The 19,460-nt window shown below is 54.5% G+C and overlaps 5 protein-coding genes across 5 annotated transcripts; 4 read left to right on the top strand and 1 right to left on the bottom strand.

Moving 5' to 3' along the window:
* Window positions 1-1,553: 1,553 nt before the first annotated feature.
* Window positions 1,554-3,221, top strand: Triagg1_8599 (uncharacterized protein; the record flags this gene model as incomplete). The annotated part of the gene is made up of 1 exon (XM_062903464.1): window positions 1,554-3,221. The coding sequence occupies one exon, from the start codon at window positions 1,554-1,556 to the stop codon at window positions 3,219-3,221; it is 1,668 nt and encodes a 555-aa protein (XP_062752409.1).
* A 401-nt stretch (window positions 3,222-3,622) lies between these two features.
* On the top strand, window positions 3,623-4,715 carry Triagg1_8598 (uncharacterized protein; the record flags this gene model as incomplete). The annotated part of the gene is made up of 2 exons (XM_062903463.1): window positions 3,623-3,794; window positions 3,862-4,715. The coding sequence occupies 2 exons, from the start codon at window positions 3,623-3,625 to the stop codon at window positions 4,713-4,715; spliced, it is 1,026 nt and encodes a 341-aa protein (XP_062752408.1).
* A 6,447-nt stretch (window positions 4,716-11,162) lies between these two features.
* Triagg1_8597 (uncharacterized protein) lies at window positions 11,163-12,750 on the top strand (the record flags this gene model as incomplete). The annotated part of the gene is made up of 2 exons (XM_062903462.1): window positions 11,163-11,405; window positions 11,650-12,750. 2 exons carry the CDS (start codon window positions 11,163-11,165, stop codon window positions 12,748-12,750), a joined length of 1,344 nt encoding a protein of 447 aa, XP_062752407.1.
* Window positions 12,751-12,932: 182 nt separating this feature from the next.
* On the bottom strand, window positions 12,933-13,640 carry Triagg1_8596 (uncharacterized protein; the record flags this gene model as incomplete). Its single annotated transcript, XM_062903459.1, has 1 exon — window positions 12,933-13,640. One exon carries the CDS (start codon window positions 13,638-13,640, stop codon window positions 12,933-12,935), a length of 708 nt encoding a protein of 235 aa, XP_062752406.1.
* Window positions 13,641-15,279: 1,639 nt separating this feature from the next.
* Triagg1_8595 (transcriptional regulator family: Forkhead) lies at window positions 15,280-19,035 on the top strand (the record flags this gene model as incomplete). The annotated part of the gene is made up of 1 exon (XM_062903458.1): window positions 15,280-19,035. One exon carries the CDS (start codon window positions 15,280-15,282, stop codon window positions 19,033-19,035), a length of 3,756 nt encoding a protein of 1,251 aa, XP_062752405.1.
* Between the last annotated feature and the right edge of the window lie 425 nt (window positions 19,036-19,460).

Raw genomic sequence — 19,460 nt, 5'->3', positions numbered from 1 at the left:
AAATCAAAAATCAGTTAAGACTTTAAGAAGAGCCCCCCCCCCCCCCCCCCCCCCCATCAACTTTTCCGAGGCACAGCCCGCCGTCGAATCAACAATCCATGGCCTGGTATAACAGCACTTGTCAGGACGTTGCAACGAGAAACAGGCGACAACCAACACCGGATCCGCAGCACACGAACGAGGGGCTTCGACGGCCCGTGACTTTGCGCCAAGGTATATGTAGGCTGTTGGAGAATCTGGGCTCTGAAAATGGCGCCACGGCCGAGGTGAAATATGCAGCTCGAGTGTTGGAACCAACAACCGCAACCGCTTGACCCCTGGCTTTTTGGTCCCGAGTGGCACTAGCAAAGCGGACGATGCGTGATGTTAGTAGTGATTATTTGCCACAAAGATCAGAGATACTGCATGTGTAGTGAAAGCAGTAGCCATGGAGTATCCATGACCTAGGTTTAGACGCCATCTTGCAGGGCCTGAAGGGAGAGAAGACGAAGATTAAGGGCAAGCGTCAGACGACGAGGAGAGGCAGTGTGGTGTTGCAGCGAGTCCAGCCTCAATGCAACTGCAACGAGGGCCAGCTGCCCCCCCCGGTCATTCACCTGGCTGCCGATTAATGCTAGTGATGCGCAGAGTGGAGAGAGAGGCAAACCAATGGGCCATCGGACAGTCCGTTCCGGGTGAAGGACGGGGTGCATAGCGAAGATCAAAATGGTCTTTATCGTGGCCAAAGTAACATGAAGCTGGGTGAAGCTATGGCCTCCAGGGCTGCTATTTAGTGGGTTTTAACTGCTAGAGTAGCGGCCATTCTCAGCTCAAGGTCACCGGCTTCAACGTTGTGCGGGTACCTGATCCAGCATCCAGCCTCCAGCATCTCCATCTGACATCAACAATGCCAGCCCACTAGACATGTACTCCATCTATGAGATAGTAGAAGAAGTTACTATATTGAGGATTATCTCATCCATAATCTATGTCAAACCATGTTACCAAAAGTCGCCCAATCAACGCCCAAAGCAACGCAACTTCTGACACTCGATTAGTGTCGGATCCGGCGGGCTTTGCGCCTCAGCAACTTCGTCAGCGCCTCGCGGCAAGCCACACTCAGGCGGTGGATAAGCCCAGTTGCAGCTTAGGCGGCAGATTGGCAATGACATCAATCCAATCGCCGAACCTCGTCCAATTCCACTCCCACGAGGTTCGAGGCTGCGCCCCCATCGCCAAATGACTTGACGCGTGTGCTCGCCTTCAGCTCTCTCCGTGTTTGTGTCTCATTCAACCTGGGCTCGTCTCAATCCCGATCCGCAGCCTCGCAAGCAATGCCAGCGTGCCGGACTTGGCCCTGGCCTGTTCAATTGCCGAGCGTGCTGCTGCCAAGGGGTCAAAAACCCTTTGCATCCCCATCCCCAACTGCGGAGACCTAACAAACAAAGCTATTTTTTCTTCTTTGTTTTCCTCTCCTTTCGTTTTTTCCTTCTTGTATTTTCCTCCTTCTTTCATTTCTCCCTCCCTTTCTCCCGCAGGACATTCACCACTGCGGGAGCAGCCAGTCGTTAACCATGTCCATCAAAATCGTGCTGAATAACCAGCCCGAGTTCTACACCAACCTCGACGTCATCTCAGGCAAGGTCTTTTTGACTTTGCCAAAGAGCGAGCAGATCGGCAGCATTGTCGTCAAACTCGAAGGAGAGTCCGGCACAGCTCTACAGGTCCCAAGAAATTACGGCTACGAACCGGGCGTTAATCGGAATGGCCCGCCACCGGGGCCTCCGGGCAGCATCGTGGGTGAAAACCACAAGATCCTCTACAAACTAGTAAAGGTGTTCCCAGACGAGTACTACGAAAGCTCATCCAGTCCGTATGGAGCATATCCCCTCGATCCCGGCCAGCACCAGTTTCCCTTCACGTTCAAGCTACCCATCAACAATGCCTGCAGCAATCCCGAAGCCATGGCCAGGATTGGTGGCCTGGGCGGTGTTGGAGGCTATGGATCAGGCGGCGGCCTCTTTGGGCTGGGCGGAGTCCGTGTCATGGACGGTTCGAAGCAGCTGTTTCTACGGCACGTTACCGCGACTCTTCCTCCCTCCCTAACAGGCTTTCCTATGCAAGCAGAAATCCGGTACTACATCAAGGTCACGATTCAGCGACCAGGGCTGCTCAAGGAAAACTGGCGCTATCACATTGGGTTCAAATTTCTGCCCATTGAACCGCCGCGACCTCCCATCACTGGCCAGGAAGCTTTTGCCCGACGGCCCTTTTCTTTTACGCCTAGGGCAAAGGGACAAAAGAAACGAAGTTCATTATTCAGCAGCAAAAAGGCCAATGAAGCTCTGGCCGGTGCTGACGGTGATTCTCCAACGCCACCATCAGTAGAGATTTCAGCTCGGGTGCCGCATCCATCAGTTCTCACGTGCAATAAGCCTGTCCCACTCCGGCTCATCGCAAAGAAGCTCGTAGAAAGCAGTGAACAAATCTACCTGGTATCGTTCCAGATGGACCTGATTGGTGTGACGGAAATCCGTGCGCATGGGCTGTTCAACCAAAAAGTCAACCGCTGGGTTGTCGCCTCCTTTACAGACCTCCACATCCCAGTATGTGCTCCGGGAGATGAAGTCGGCAAAGAAGTAACGCTCCCAGACGAGCTCTGGAGAAACAGGCCGCTTCCAAACACCGTTGCCCCCTCCTTCAACACTTGCAACCTTACTCGAAGATATGAAATAGAACTCAAGCTAGGTGTGAGCTGGGGCGACCCAAAGGCGGGCTCCATGACGAGGGACCCCTTTGCGCAGCCCCAGACCATCTATCTGCCTCTTCATTTCGCAAACATTGATGTCTTTTCTGGCATTTCACCACCTCCTGAGCTTCTGAAAGCTGCTCGAAATACACGACCAGGTGAAATCACCATGTCTCGGCCTCCTCGTCTACCTTCCCGACCTTCTGCCACCGATACCAACAACTCGAACGCTGCTTCCAGGCCTCAGCGACGGCCAAGTCAGGCGAATCAACCGAGCCAGCCAGCCATGCCTCCAAGACCTCCTCAAGATCCTCTGTACCCCCCACAGCTACCCCCTGGCGACATTCCTGCTTACGAGGACGTCCCACCACCAAGCTACGATGAAGCCATGGCAGAGAACTTATCAGGGCCGTTTGACGGCTTACGGCCCCGACCAGCTTATAGCGGCGTAACGAACGAGAATGCGCCCAGTCAGATGCCAGAAAAGAGCTAGTTTTCTGGCCTTTATCGTCTGTTCTGTTGTCGCGTTGGGGGAGGGAAAAAAGGTGATAGATACCAAAGGAAATGGGTAAAATAGATGGGAGGATTCTAACTCGCACAAACTACTGTTCTATATACATATAGATAATATTGAATAATGAGCAAGCATGTAATTTTACACTGAATAGAGCTGTATGTGCAATGGAAGCAATTAAGCCGTCAAAGTGTGTGTTTTGTGACGCTGATATCAAAGCTCCGTCGCTGCAGTGACGTCAGCAAAGCATCCTACACTAACCAGCACTTCTTGCTAAGCTCACAGAGAGCATCAAGTTGTTGCTTCAACATCACCTCACCTTAATTTTCTGCCTAAACAAGAGGACCTACCTGATGCTGTAGCCAAAATCTCGCAAAGCCATGAAGCAATGGCCCCATTGGCGTGGCACTCGCCTCCCGCCCTCCGTGCTGAGCCTACAGCCATCGCCGTCGCGGGCCTTTGGCACCGCAAAACCGCTCCGTCATGATCCTCGCATCCGTGACCTCGGGCGACTTATACACGATGACTACGCTACTATCCGCGAGACCTACGGTACGTGTTTCATCTTTTCTTTTCTAACGGAGGAGCTTTTTGTCTAACGAAAAGAAAAACACTTCAGCTACGCCAAAGTACCCCATTGTCCTGGCTCACGGCCTATTCGGCTTCTCCGAGCTCAGAGTCTCGCCACTCCTCCCCCCCATCGAGTACTGGCACGGCATCAAGCAGGCCCTCACGGCAAACAACTGCACCGTCATCACCGCCACCGTCCCGCCCTCGGGCTCCATCGAGGAGCGCGCCGCCAAGCTCGCCGCCGACATCCTCGCGCAGACAACAACAACCGCCGCCTCGCTCCCCAGCGCAGACGGCCATGCGACGACGACGACGCCGCCCGCCGTCAACATCATCGCCCACAGCATGGGAGGCCTGGACGCCCGGTACATGATCTCCCTGCTGCGCCCGTCGGGCATCCGGATCGCGTCGCTCGTGACGATTGCCACGCCGCACCGCGGGAGCGCCTTTGCGGACTACTTGGTCGAGCGCGGCGCCGGGCCGCTCCACCTGCCGCGGCTGTACGGGGTGATTAGGCGCGCCGGCCTGGGCACGTCTGCGTTTGGCCAGCTGACGACGCGGTACATGCGAGACGAGTTCAACCCGCGGGTGCGCGACGACGAGGCGGTGCGCTACTTTTCGTACGGCGCGGCCATTGACGAGCCGTCGCTGCTGGGGGCGTTTCGGCTGCCGCACGGCGTCGTGGACAAGAGGGAGGGGGAGAATGACGGGCTGGTGAGTGTTGAGAGCAGTCGCTGGGGGGTGTACAAGGGGACGCTGATGGGGGTTAGCCATTTGGATCTGATCAATTGGTCGAATCGCGCGAGGTGGACGGTGAGGGAGTGGATGGGCATGAGGAGGACGTTTAATGCCGTGGCGTTTTACCTGGACGTGGCCGACATGTTGGCCAAGGAAGGACTGTGACGAGATTGTGTATTGATACGTGTATGTGTGTAAGATTAGCATCAGTCTAAGACAGGGAGCGATTCACTAAAAGATGGGAGGCAGACGGGATCGGAGTTGTTTGAACAGTAGGAAAAGCTTTATATAAATTGTTTATAATACTAGATTGTTGTATGAGGTATCAGGAGTATTAGAATATAGAGAACATAGCATCCTGTGGCCACGAGCACGAGCGCGCCTTTCCATAAATCTCCGACACCAATAGCCCTCTCTCTCTCTTTCTCTCTCTACTCACACAAGCCATCGAGCGGCGGTGAGTGAATGAGTGAGAGTGTGCGCGACGCGAGCAAGTATGTATGCATGCGTACATGTACATGGCCATGCGAGCTCCAAGAAAATCCATCGCGCATCAAAGTTGTTGACAAGCTTGACGACAAGATGACGACTGGTCGGTGTTGGCTCGTGGCCAGAGTGAAAACATTATCCTTTGACCGGCTGCGTGACGCGACGTGTCGCTGTTTATAACCACGCTTGAAATGTCGCGCAACACCATTTCGCCGTTTTAACAATCACGGTCCATTACTGCGTCCCCTCTCCCGTTCATTCATGAAGTCATCCCCCGTAATCCCAACCCCCTCTTCCCCAAGCCTCAGGTCGTCGCCTAGATCTGAGACTTGGATGCCCGTCTCTTGGCGCACTGCTTGTGGATGAACAGACCAATGAGACCAACAGCGACTGCAAGCCATGTTAGAAAGGATGTCCTCGCTTTGTTTTGCTGGAATAGGTTGTTGTAGAGATGGACTTACCGATGAAGACGATGCAGAAGACGACAATGACACCGGGCTCTCTGGCGGCCCAGTTCTTGCGCTTGACCAGCTCGCTCACGGCGCGAGTGGCAATGAGTTGCTTGTTGATGGCGGCCATTGTGTCTTGAGCGGAGAGTTTGGGTATGTCTGAAGAGAAGAAGCAAAGTTAGTCTCAGGGTGGTCTCGGTGCCATTATATATATGTGTGTCTCAATTGATGAACGAGTTGTTATCCGGGGCAATGGTGCCAGGGGGTGTGAGAGAGAAAGCGGTAAATGCGCAGGGGGGGAGGGTATTGTGGAAACCACATCAAATGCCTCAAAAGAAAAGAAAATACGCGGTTCTTCAATTGAAGCCATTGAATCCCAGTAGAGAATCACACAGCGAGGGCGAGCCCAGATGCGACGATTTTAAGCTTCGCCCGATTGGCTGGTTTCACAGGCTGCGGTAGCCCCGGATGAAGCTTAAAATTTGCGACAGCTGAGACAGCGCCCGTGCTCAGCGACAACGTGGGATCCAACCGACACCAAAGGGGAAAAAACAGCAACGTTCGAGCGCATTTCGCGAATTGATTGTGTAGAGTGCAATTGTGATATCGGATTGAGGGAGGGAAGCGAATTGGGAGCGAGTTTACCTCTTGGGTTGAAGGCGTTGAGGAAGAGAGAGGATGAAGGCAAAAAGTCTGGAAAAGGTCGCGTAAGTGGATTGCGCTGAGGTTTTGTTTCACGGCAGCTCTGGGAAGGCACAGCCGGTAGGGGCAAAAAGTGGGGGCCGCACGTCACGGACCACGCGCTGGGCGATTTGGGGAATTTGGGGGGAGGGAAAAAAAAAAGATGGCGAGGCGAGGCGAAAGAAGAGAAGCCGAGGGCCAGGGACTAGGACTGGGACTGAGACTGGGATTGGGATTGTGATTTGCAATTGGGGTATGGGTACAGTACGGGTGCTGTACGTTGTAGGTATTGTGCTGTAGGGGATTGAAAACTTGGCGAGCGCTCTGACCTTTTTTTGTCCTTGTTGTTGATGGGGGATTGGCGAGTTGGCAGCAAAGACTGGGGTTTATAGCCGGACGGTCGATTTGACGATTGGCGAAAGCGGCGGCTGGGGGGGATTTTGCTGAGACGGAACAAGACGAACCAAGGGCGACGAGAGGGTTGGAAGGGAAGAGAAGAAGAAGAATCAAGAAAACCGAGAGCAACAAGGGAAGAAAAATCAAGCGGGAAAATCGAGGCAGAAAAAGGATTCCGGGCTGGGCCGGGGGGCGTGTGTCAATTGGGGCCACGGACGGCATAGAGCCCGGCCAGAGGCGCATCGCGACATTTCCAGTTTGAACGGCCGGATGTTGCTGCGAGGTCAGCGACGAAAAGGGCGGTACTCGCTTCCCGCGGCGAGCTGTGCGCGAACGGGCTTGTACAGGCACGAGTACAGGGACGAGCACGGGTACGTGTACAGGTACGCTCCAGCTTCTCTCTTCTTTTTTGCTCCGTAGTTTTTCTGGTGATCGGAACACGGCATGCGCTGGACCCTGGCCGCTTTAGCGTCTCGGCCGGTACGTGCGGCGGTTCTTGGTCGCCAAGGTTTTTTTTCCTTTCGAGGCTTTTGCCAGTCCTCTCGTTTTTTTTTTTTTTTCTTATTCTTCTTTTTTTCCCCTCTAGTATTAGTACTAGTTCTACTCGTGTTACCTTTTTGCTCTTAGCCCTTTCCGCTTCTCACTCGTTACTCGTTATTCCCTCTCCCAGCCTTTTCGCCCAGGTTACCCGGGCGCCCCATGTGGGGAACTGGGACGGCGGCCAGAGCCAAGTTGCAGTGGGCTCGAGTCTCTTTTTTTTTTTTTCGCCTGCGCGAATTTTGCATCGCGCCGGCGTCTTGTCCCTGTAAAAGCTAAGCACGAGTACCGTGCACTCTTTTCGATACCCCCCCGACCGAAAGTCGACATCTCCGTGAGAGCCATTTGAATGTATTTCTACTTTGTATTCTTTTTCGCCTGCACCGGTTCACGGACCACGAAGAGGCAATGGCCAATGGGGGAAGACCCCCCTGCTCTTGTAAGTCTTCAGCGGCATTGACGTCTTCACCTCCGTGTGACTGTGTGACGCACCAGCCAGGAGGCGGTCCCGTTGCATGTACTCGTAAGGTACTCATATGTGGTCATGCTTCTCCGGACAGAGACGGACAGACAGACGCATATACCGGTATAATTGGACAAAGAGGTACAGCTACACGGCCGTGCTTCGCTGCAAGTACTGGTACCCCGTAACTTGTCCCGGCCAGCCATGATAACGGGGCACACACACCACACTTCTCTGACGCCGGGCCTTGCGCGCGTATCAAGATGCGTGGGTGGCTTGATTGAGTGATATTCTGGAAACCGGCGATTGGCAATTAGCTAGGAAGCGGCAGCTCCTCCAAGGAATTCCAGCCAACTACTCCGCGGCTTCGGCTGCAGCGGATATCGCTGCAATCGCTCAATCAGAGGGCGACAATTATGCCCTAGCTGCGGTACTATCGTCGTAGCGCCGTCCTGACTTGTGCCCTTCTCCTTGCGTGTACATCATCCGGCGCCGGCTGCCTTGACCGAAATATGCCGCTGCTTTTTTTCTCTCTCTCTTGGATCTACTTTTTTTCTCTCCCTCAAAATCGTGGATCTAGCTTCGCAACTAATAAAGGCTAGTTAAGGATGTAGCCATTGTTTCTCATCGCTAGGACTTACAAGTACCTGTCACACCATGAAAAGCATTATGCAGAATGCTGTGTTACTCCGTAGTAAGGACATTATTTGTGGTTCTCCAATATCCGTACATAATACCCCATAGACCCTTTTCATTATATTGCCCAAGTTAGCCAGACGATGCGTGCTTCGTTGTACCTGCTCCCGTACTTCTCTTACCGATACTGTCAGCTGCCTGAACGGTATCCCACGTATGGGGACGGATGCCCATGCACCGACAATCGCCAGCAAGGAACGGCCCTACTATCACGCCGGCCGGTGAAGGGCAGATAACAAGAGTCAGTCAGCCATACGAAGTACACGGCAACGCTACCTCGCGTGTCAACGAGCCGCTACACGGGTCCCGTCATGCAATTGGGCGTCGACACAAGTCACGGCAGCAAAGGCAAAACATGTACTTGGGCACTGCCGTTCCGAGTCGGCATAGCAAGACGCCCCAGTCGTGCCCATCCCATCCAATCCATCAGCGTCATGTCATTCCTCGTCGTCGCCGTCGCCGCTCAGCATCCAACTCCCAAGCAACACACACCGCCAGCGGCGGCAACGGCAGAGCAACACTATCCAGCCCAAACCCAGCCTAGCCGCAGCCGCAAATCCTGTTCCCGCCAAAGGTGACAACAAAGTCTGCCCTTTTCTGTTTGCGGCCACCGCATCCAGCGCAGCAGCCTGCTCCACCCATCGCTGTCGCGACCCGGCAAGCCCGACAAGCAGAAAAGAGAAAAAGCCCCCGGCTGAAAAATAAAAGCCGCTCCGTGGACTCCGGACAAAGCTCGCTGTCGGCGGGGCCGGCAAAAGCTCGGGAGTTGGACGGACTCTTTCTCTTTCGGGGGGCTTGTTTGCTCGACTCAGGGTTCTTTGCTTGTAAGAGGGAAATATAAGACGAAAAAACGAGGCAAGCAAAAAAAAAATGGGTGCGAACAGCGATTCCGGCGGCCGATTCCTCTCGCCCCCCAGTCAGCGATCCCCACGCACCCCCTTGCAATGATCAGCTACTCGGACGTACTGATTGGACGTGTCGTGTGCTTCCAGATTGTCTGCTGGCGTCGCCCTTTCGCGTCCAGGACGGGGGAACTGGCGCTGCACTCGGCCAATGACCTCATGCTGCTTCTGAGTACCCCGGCCTTGGCAACAAAGGTAGCGGCGTCGTTGGCTTGTACCGTACATGTACGAGCTGCAGCTTCTCCGTACACACGTCGGCGGTGCTCCGTACTTGATGCTACTGCTCGTAGACTTCAACTGCCCTTCTCCATCGCATTGGGTCGCCTCATCTTGAAAACACCAGTCAGGTCGTGCTTCTAGAGCCATTGGCACGTCGAAATCGGGCATAGACTCGTCCCTCTCCCATCGTTGTTGCATGTACTAGTAGTAGTACGAGTAGTATAACAAAACCAGACCCCGTCAGATGGACCTCTAGAAGCCAACCTTAATCGCAGTTCGCCCCCTTCCCAAAGGATCCAAGAAACGAGAGATAATAGGCATAGGCCAATATTCCCTCTCGGAGACGCACACTCCAGGCGGTCAGCCCTTCTCCACGACTTCTAGACTTTTTTCATTCACCGCGGGCGGGTATCGTGGAGAAGACCGGATATCGATATCCGCGCATCGGAGAAAACTGATGCAGGTACTTCGTCCGCGCTGCTGCTAGCACCTGGTACTAGTAGTACCCGTACGAGTACCTACATGTTAGAGGTTTCATTTGCTGCGTTCTTTTTTTCTCCATGGAGCGCGCCAAATCCGGTACAGTCGGTTCCTCCGGTAATGAGCTCTCCTGCCTAAACGTACGGGGCCAATTGATGTTTAATCATAATTTGGGTGGCCCAGCTGGAGAGCGATTTTTGGGCCTGATGTGCTTCTCGGTGGATTTCCGTTGATATGACAGGCGGAACGGACGTCTTATTTTTGGTCTCTGTTGGTTTTGGCGAATGGTACTAATAAGCTGACGAGAAGCATTGCTTTTTGCCATTTTGGCCCCCCCTTTCTCGGTTGCTCCCTTTTGAGAAGCCGTGATCATCGGGAATCTAGGCCTACGAGTTCAGACACGACCCCTTTACGATAACTTCTACACCGGCAGCGGCGTCGAGATGCGCATTGCCATTGGATTCCTTCGTTGCCCAACCGAACGGCGGTGCGTCTTTCGAGTCACGTGACGAGATCTCATCGCGCGGCCCTTGTCAGCTTCAACCTTGTCCCGAGCGCTGTTCAGCCGATGATACGCAGCTGGGTTGCCTTGGCACAGGGAATAATACCTCAAGAAATAAGGCGTACTCGTACAGCGCATCAAAGCCGACGGCATCGAAGACGCGAAAAGGGCTCGGGAATTCGTCCAGGCAGCTTCAATCCCTAGGGATGGCCTGGGTTAAGTAAGCTTCAGCTAATGGGCCGTTCCGATGCTCTACGTTGGGCGCCCTGCGGAAGAAGATGATCCTTGCGACGACAAAGCTCCCCTCCATGGAAGACGTCGATGCCCGCTGTACATGGCCCAGCCCAGCCCAGCCCGGAACACAACACAACACAACATCCAGAGAGGACCAGTAGATTTTTGACCCGTCTTTGCTCATCTGTTTCTGTGTCACCCATCAAAGAAAAAAAACCTCTCCAATAGCAGCGCGGAGATGCGTGATGCTGTGCCGGAGATGCACCACGTGAGTGAGACAGCTATCGATCCGCCGACGTAATGCATCCACGTGAGGTCCGCTCTTGAAGGGCCGCCCAAACCAACTCTCCACGGTAGAAACTCTTGTGATGGTTTTAAACAAACAAACCACCCAAAAATACCCTACAAAAAATATGCGTATCTATATCTTCCATTAAAGAAGCCGAGTCTTTCAGTACATACATGGTTTCTGCGTCGTCGTGATTCCGCCCTAATACCGTATTCTTCCCCCCTCTCCATCAAAGCTCGACTAAGCTCCAATTCGCCTCCATCGTCATCCCGAACATGGCGAGCGCCTGGCTGGCCCGCGTGCGGCGCCTCAACGCCCATAACCTGACGACATTTCGAGATGCGCCCCTGGCCGAGATATCCGGCTCTCTGGGCGATTTGGGCACCCTGCTTCCCCTGATGATCGCCCTCGCGGCCAAGGGGTACATCGACCTGGGCTCGACGCTCGTCTTTACTGGCGGCTTCAACGTCCTCACCGGAGTTGTCTTTGGCATCCCCTTGCCCGTGCAGCCCATGAAGGTATGCCATGTCCAAGTACTACCTTATTATCTAGCAGTAGCTTGCTGTACTCGTACGAATATGTTTGCCGTGTGGAGCACTCCCGTCTTTACCCCCTAGATTTAGACCTCGGTACTTTGTATGATACTACTCCATATGCCTACATACTTACATACCTACATACATACACGACTGTCTTCAACTTATCTGCCCAAGGAGCCTTACTTTGTTTGCTAATCCTCTTCCCGCCTCATGCGGGTACTAGGCCATCGCCGCGGCCGCCATCTCGGCGCGCGAGAATCCGTCCATGAGCGTCGTTGTCGCGGCTGGACAATGGGTTGGCGCGGCAGTTCTTCTCATGAGCGTGACGGGCTTACTGCGAACAGCCGTAGCCGTCGTGCCCATCCCCGTGGTCAAGGGGATCCAACTCGGGGCGGGCCTCTCCCTCATCATCGGCGCTGGCTCGTCGCTGCTGCAGCCCCTTCACTGGGTCCATCCCGTGCTGGATAACCGCATATGGGCTCTGGTGGCATTCCTCGTTCTGGTTTTTACGCAGAACATGCCTCGCTTCCCTTACGCCTTGAGCTTCTTCCTCCTGGCTCTTGTGCTGGCCCTCGTCCAGGTGCTCGTCTCCCATCAGAGCTTGCCGTGGTTCCATGTGTGGCACCCGCACTTTGTGCTTCCCTCATGGGTCGGAAGCGGAGACGCCCCGGCCTTGTGGATGGCCATAGGGCAGCTTCCCCTGACGACGCTCAACTCCATCATTGCGGTGAGTGCGTTGGCTGCTGACCTGCTCCCGGACCTGCCAACCCCGTCCGTCACCTCCATAGGCCTGAGCGTGGCGCTCATGAACCTCACCGGCACGTGGTTCGGAGCCATGCCAGTCTGTCACGGCGCTGGAGGACTTGCCGCTCAATATCGCTTCGGCGCACGCAGCGGAGCCAGCGTGATCCTGCTGGGGCTGTTGAAGATCTTTCTGGGGCTGTTGTTTGGGAAGACACTCGTCAATCTGTTGACGCAATATCCAAAGAGCCTGCTCGGTGTCATGGTGGTGGCTGCCGGGTTGGAGTTGGCCAAAGTCGGCCACACCTTGAACCAAGGAGCCCCTGATCTCTGGCATGTGTCTGCTAGTCACGGGGGCCATGAGGCAGGCTTGAGGCAGCATCGGCATCTATCAGATGAAGAGCGCCTCGAAAGATGGACAGTCATGCTGGTTACAACGGCCGGCCTCCTCGCATTCAGGAATGATGCGGTTGGCTTCTTGGCCGGCATGCTTTGCCACAGCTCTTACAGACTCTCGGAACGGTTCACGAGCTGGAAAAGCCGTCAGTCTATCATCTCGAGCGAGCGTTCACCATTGCTATGACGAAGCTGCCATATAAAGGACTGAGAAAGGGCCGTCTAAATTGAGTAATTAATTAATGATTAATGTCTATCCTCTCCCAAGTTTCCTATTTCCTCCCATCCATCCCAATTTTCATATCTCATTCTTCGCCAGCGAAGTATTTTACGTCTTTTCAGATTGCCATCGTCAATCCTTATCAGATATCACGTCGGCTTATCCTGGAACAGTTGCCTTGAATATCTGTGTCCTGGCCAGCCTTTGTAGTGCTCTTCATGGCTTTCTTTGACCTTGCTCAAGAGAGCCAACCGGCAAAAGAGGAAAAGCCCGCCGCAGACCACAAGCGAAGCTCCCTCAGCAATAGCAGTGATGCGGGCTGTAATGCTCCAAGTGCCGTGTTGTTGAGAGTATACGCCAATGAGTGTCGAAACCAATCCAGCCAGGGAGTTGGTCATGCCCGGCAGGAACAGCTTGTTCACGATCCAGACGTAGTTTTTCGAGTGGAGAATGGTGAGAACGAGCATGCCGACGGCGGAGACGCCACACATGACGGCGGCGATGACGAGGAGGGGAATGTTCTTGATGCTCTTTACGAGGAGCTTGGCGGCTTGTTCTGAAAAGGTCTCGTCGTGGTCGCCCCGATTCGCAACCGAGTTTTGGAGACTGGTGAATGTTCCGGGGAAGACGAGGAATCCTGCCAGCAGGAGCCAGACGAATACGGAGGCGAGAATGTTGTGCAGCAAAGGAATTTCATCCTGCTGGAGGAGCATCTGGACATAGCGAGAGTGTTCGGAGTTGGCATGCTTGAGGCTCGGCTTTTGGGCGTTGTTGGAGTTTGGAGAGCTGGAGGGCTGGAGATGGAAGGGCCGGGGGTATCGACCGGGGCGATGAATCTGGATCTCGAATCTCGGCATCTTGTTCTCTTGATATTTTTCTCTCGACTGGGTTTATAGAAAATGAAGGTGTGATCGATAAGGAATCTGTCTGATAAAAAGAACGACGATGCCTCTACTGCTACAAAAAAAAAATACGAAAAGAAAGAAAAATACGACGCAACGAAACCAACCGGCGGCATGGCCTCGAATATATGATATGCCGCCTACCCTCGAGTACAAACGGGAGGCCTTACTTTGTGTTCACTTTTTGTGCTGCGGCGTTTCAGCGCGCCGTTGGCAATCGACGAAGCATACATGCAACAGCGTTCAGCCCCTTGGCCGTGGCGCCAACTCTATCATGTCTGAGAACGCATCTCGTGTTACTCGCACAGAGCGAGCCCTTTGAGTGGCCGTGGTGATGCCAGTTCTGTTACATTAGCCGCTCATGAACCACTTTTAGCAGCTGAGGTGAGTGAGACAGCGAATCAGACGGCGCGATTAAAATAGCCGACCAATGGAGGGATGGCTGGCTGCGTATTCCTGAGGAGCGAGGGAGGAGAAGCTTTTTGAACTGATGGAGCTGCAAGATAACATCAATGTTGTTATGCGAGCCTTTGTACTGCGAATTGACCTCTATCGTTCAACGAGGTACAAGTGGCTGTTTAGATGTCAAAGGTGAACGAGTAGAACAGGTACCGCTGAAGCAGGTACAAGCAGCAGCACTAAAACGGATAGCTCGGAGAAGTGGTCGGGCATGTACCTAGGCAAGCAAATACATTTGCCGTGCATTAGATCGGGGCCTCGTCATTGTTTTGCATACGAGCTGCGTACCTAAAGTTCACGAATAGTACTAGCAGTACCTACTAGTAGAATTAGTATACTACGAGGGAAGAGAGATGAGCATTTTCATTCACCTTTAGCATCTACGACTCGTATTCTTATTGCGCCAGGGGGTGAGAAAAGAAAAATAGACGATGCATCTTGAAGAATGACCTGAAATACCTGTATCAGGTGCTGCTATAGTTACTAAGTACATCTAGAGCCTCAGTACGATACGGCACTCTTGCAGGTGCGCGGTGATACAGCTTGCCCAAACTACGAGGACGTGAATGGGCACCGCTAGAATGAGTCATCAGCCTGCGTTCATTGCCTAAAAGAGACAAGATGAAAACGAAAACGAAAACGAAAACAAAAAGAAAAGAAAACAAAACAAACACACAACGCAAGGCAAGAGAAGGGCCAAACGGCCCAACAGGAACCGAGCCGAAACGGAGCGCATCAACGCGGGGAACCGACAATCGCCTTATTAGCAAACGCCCAAAGATTTCTGCTGGGCCGGGCCTCTAATTTTTTTTCCCAGGCCTGCTCTTAGCGGCTAGAGCGAGCCGGAACTGGTGAGGAGGCTCCAGAAAGGCTCGCCGCCTGGCCAATCAGCGGGCCGGATCGCGCCTGTGACCCTCCCCGGCAATCGCGCCAGAAAGTTCAAAGACAAAGAAGAGGCTGCAAAAGGATCGCAGCTTCTGCTCTCGACCGACCGTTGCCGTGGTCCGCCTGCAGAGACGAGCAGCAAATCGGCAGCCCAAGACGCCCCTCGCCCTCGCCCGGAGAGGCCTTCGCTCGGTCGACACGCAGCGATTCGCAGCCCTGGCGAAGGAGCTGTTGCAGCCAGCCAGCAGCGATGACTTCGTCCAGCGCCCTCAGCCTCGACGGCCATCACCATGCCAGTCCCGCCCACGCCCACGCTCATGCTCCAGCCCCAGCAGCAGCTGCCACGACTCCGGCGCCTTCGCTAGCTGCTGCTGCTGAGCGACCGTCCGACGAATCAAGGCCGGGAGCTGCTTCGACGCTGCCCGGAGCCGTGCAAGAGCCGGCGCAAGAGCCTGGACGGGAGCCTGAGCTGGAGGCCGGGTCCACGATGGAAGCCTCAACCGGCGACAAGACACCGTCGTCCGGTCCTCAGCCGGGACTTCAAGGCGGATACGGACCATCACTTGCTGATACAACACCGACAGCAGCAGCAGCAACAACAGCAGCAGCACCAACTACCGCACCTGCAGCATCAACAGCGACGTCATCAGCGCCCCCGACGGATTCCGCTTCTGCTGCGCCTGCGCCCCTACAGCAGACGCCTACATCGGCAGATATTCCAGCAACATCATCCTCTGCAGCTTCCAACACAAATCAACAGACGACTCCGACGGTGCCGCCTCCGCCAGCTGACGCTGGTGCCAAGACCGACAGCGGCATGGAGCCACCCGTTACACCGACACCAAACACCTCTGGAACCACTGGCTCTGGCGAGCCGAAAGATAAAATCTCTTCGGTGGAAAACGGGAGCGAGGACGTTACAATGGTGGATGCTCCTGTTGTCAGCGCGGCTACCGCACCAGCAGCTGAGGCGCCGCTCCCAACACCTACAGTGCAGACTGCTCAGGTGGCTACGACAGAGCAACTTCAGCCTTCACCGTCCTACACACAACAGGCCGCCGCCATAGACCATCGCCATGCATACATGATGATGGCGTTGGCCTCCATGTCGGCGGCACCGCCCGCGATGTCTCCGCCGCCTACCGTAACTCCGTCTCAGATGACGCTGCCGAATCTCATGGGAGATGGGTACTTTGGCGCGGGCGCCGCTAATAACCTACGGCAGGCTGGCCCCGACATGGGCCTCGAGTCCTTTGCTCGTGTAGAGTTTGCGGACAGTGTCTTTCAAATGACCACTTACGCCGTCATCATCGGCCGTGACCAGCGAGCTCTGGAACAAGCCAGGCGCGATGGGAAGCGTGCTGATGAGTATCAGCGGCGGGTCGAGGACAACGCCAGCAAGGGGCTTCCGCCACCATCCCCTCTGGCTCATGATCGTCACAAGTTTAGTAAATCGTATGTCAGTGAGGAGGGTGGCATGCTTGGCCCGGAATCAGATAGCGAAGAAAACGGGCGTCCAGCAAAGCGGCGCAAGACCAGCACGACAGGATCATCACAGCAAAACGAAGCCGAAAATCCCCAGGACGGCGTCATATCAAACCGTCAATACGTCTCTCATACCCCAGGAGCGGCTGCCGTCGACTTGGCCTCATTGAGGCCGTCCCCTTGGCATGTTCCGTTTATTGGTATCCATTCTCCCGGTCCAAACATTGCAAGCAAAACCAAAGCCATATCCCGGGAACATTTAAAAATTGCCTACAATCAAGACGAGGGTGTGTTTGAAGCAATCCCTCTGCATAAGAACGGCTTTTTCTGCGAGGATGTGCATTACAAGAGCGAAAAGGTCGTTTTAAAGTGCGGAGATCGACTTCAGATCAAGGATGTTGGCTTCAGATTCATTATCAACGGCGTGGAGAGGGGAAGAACCGGCGCAGAAGAGTATCAGGAAGAAGATGCTAAAAAGAAGCGGCATGCTCACGGTGGAAAGAGCATGAGCTTCGACTTTGAGCAATCACACGGCAACGGTCAGATTCAAGATACGAGCGATGAGTTGTCAGATGTGGATGTCAGCCCGGCGGAATTGTCCGACTTTGGTGGGGACGATGACGAGGAGGGAGAGGAAGAGAGAGCGGAAGACGAGGGAGAGGAGGACGAAGAAGAAGAGGAGGAGGACGAGGGGGATGATGACGATGAAGAGGGCGATGCAGATGTGCCTGAAGCATCCATCGAAGGCGATTCTGAAATCAAAGACGAAGGAGAAGCTCATAACGATCTCTCCATGCCGCAGATACCCAGAAAGAGGGGCCCTGGCAGGCCACCCAAGAACGGCATCATGTCAAAGAGAGAACAGCGCTTGCTTAAGAAGCAGCAGCAAGAAATGGCCAAGAAGACACTGCCTCAAGCACCGCCAGTCGAGCCGCCTATTAAGCGCAAAGTCGGACGGCCACGGAAACACCCCTTGCCCGAAGACGGAGTCGACCGTCCAGAGAAGCGCAAGTACAAGCCTCGGAAGCCCAAGAATGAGGACGGTGCCGAAGGCTCCGATGCGGAGAGACGAGCAAGAGAGAAGAAGGAAAAGAAGGCGCGGCCCAAGTCGCCGCCCCTGGAGCTCAAGATTGAAGACTACACCGAGGAGCAGCTCCAGAAGCCCAACAAGAATTATGGTGTTCTAATCGATGAAACATTGACGGCGGCGGGCCCCGACGGTCTCACATTGAAGCAAATCTACAAGAGAATTTGCCAAAGATACCCGTGGTTTTATTTCCACACCGAGACAAAGGGATGGGAGAGCAGCGTTCGCCATAATCTGATTGGGAACGAAGCGTTTAAGAAGGATGAGACGACAAATCTGTGGTCTCGAGTACCTGGTGTTGAGTTGGATGCTGGCAAGAAAAGGAAGGCAACCTCTCCGGATCGGGGCCTGGCTGCAGCGCAGGCGTATGGACATTACTCGTATCCATATGCCGCACAGCACATGGCTCCCGGGACACATCCCGGCTATCCCCCAGGCCAAGCGCAAGCTCCGGGATACCAAGCACCTGCATATGCTGTACAGCCGAGCCACGCGGCGCGCCCAGTGCAGTATGGCGCGTCACAGTCACCCCCTGGACACCAACCAGTTCAACCAGCCGGGGGCGCTCCGCCTCCGGCTCCGATACAGTTGCCAGGATATGGTCCGCCGGCAGCCCCGGCTCGCCCCCAGCTGGGACTGCCTCAGCCTGGAGCATACAGCTCGCCGTATGCCTCAAGGCCTCCTCCATTGGCAAGTCCAGCTGTTAAAGCCGAGGACGGTGGCGCTGGTGTACCGGCCGCTGCTATTGCACCCGGCCAGCAGCCACCCCGAACAATCATTCCGGCGGCCACCACTGAATCAAAGGCGGCAGTTTCGAGCGCTGTACCGGCATCTCAACAGATGACCGCGCAAGCCGCCGCTCACTCACCACCAGCTCGAGCACCAACCGCCGCACCTGCTCGGCCAATTATCGAACCCCGCCTCCTCACCGCAGTTGTCGGCCTCAAGAACGGCTTGGTGGAAAACCTCAAGAGGGCTGGCAATCCCAAGGCCGAGGCCATCGTCATGTCAGCACTGAACAGGTGCATTGGACTCAAGAAAGCGGCCACTGAAAACGACAAGATGGAAGCCATCTGTATCAAGGGAATCCGGCAGGTCATCGATGGCTTCACCAAGGGCAAAAGTCCCACGCCCGGCAGTTCCACCGCGTTGCCGACAGACACACCACCTGTTTTCGAACATAAAGTGTTGGCTGCTTTGAACGGCCTCAAGGATGCCTCTGTCAATGCAATCAAGGCCGGCCTAGGTGAAGCCAAGGCCGAGGCCGTGACTCTGTCCGCCATCGATCGTGTCATTGGCCTTGCAGATGCGAGCATCATGCCAAAAGCTGCAGAAGGCGAGCCGGTGAGCAACTTTGAAGGAGTCGAGCAGCATCTCATGAAATCGATCCGGCAGCTCCTCCAAGGCATGAACCAAAAGCTACAAGGTGATTGATTCATGGAAAACTTGTAGGGGGTCAAAGATGTGTCTGAGAGGAGCATGGGAGTTTTAATGACTAGGGGAGGATTGATGTAGGATTTTGATGAATGGACATGAGTCGATCATTTTGTACAAAGGCTGTGTTGTCTGTTGCAGGGGGGGTGGGAGTTTACGGGGGGGCACAAAAATGAACTGCTGGGGGGCGTTTCGGCCACTAGATGAAAAGGACTGACACGGGTATACAGCTTTTTTTGCCGTCTTTTTGTCTGGGGCCATGGCTTGTTTGATACAAGCCCCTATATGATATGGTAGCGTCTTCTTCTTCTTTTTTTCCATCTCCGCCTTTCTATTAACGAATATGAGTGAGAGTCGTAACTTCATTTGGGGCTTGGATTGAAGTGAGTGTCAGGTTGATGTGAGTGATGTTGATCTTGCTCTTG

This window comes from Trichoderma aggressivum, assembly GCF_033847375.1.
Source record: "Trichoderma aggressivum f. europaeum strain CBS 100526 chromosome Unknown scaffold_043, whole genome shotgun sequence".
In the NCBI taxonomy this organism is placed as follows: Eukaryota; Fungi; Ascomycota; class Sordariomycetes; order Hypocreales; family Hypocreaceae; genus Trichoderma; species Trichoderma aggressivum.
The sequence above is the reverse complement of the archived record's forward strand: the minus strand, read 5'-3'. Positions and strand labels throughout refer to the sequence as shown.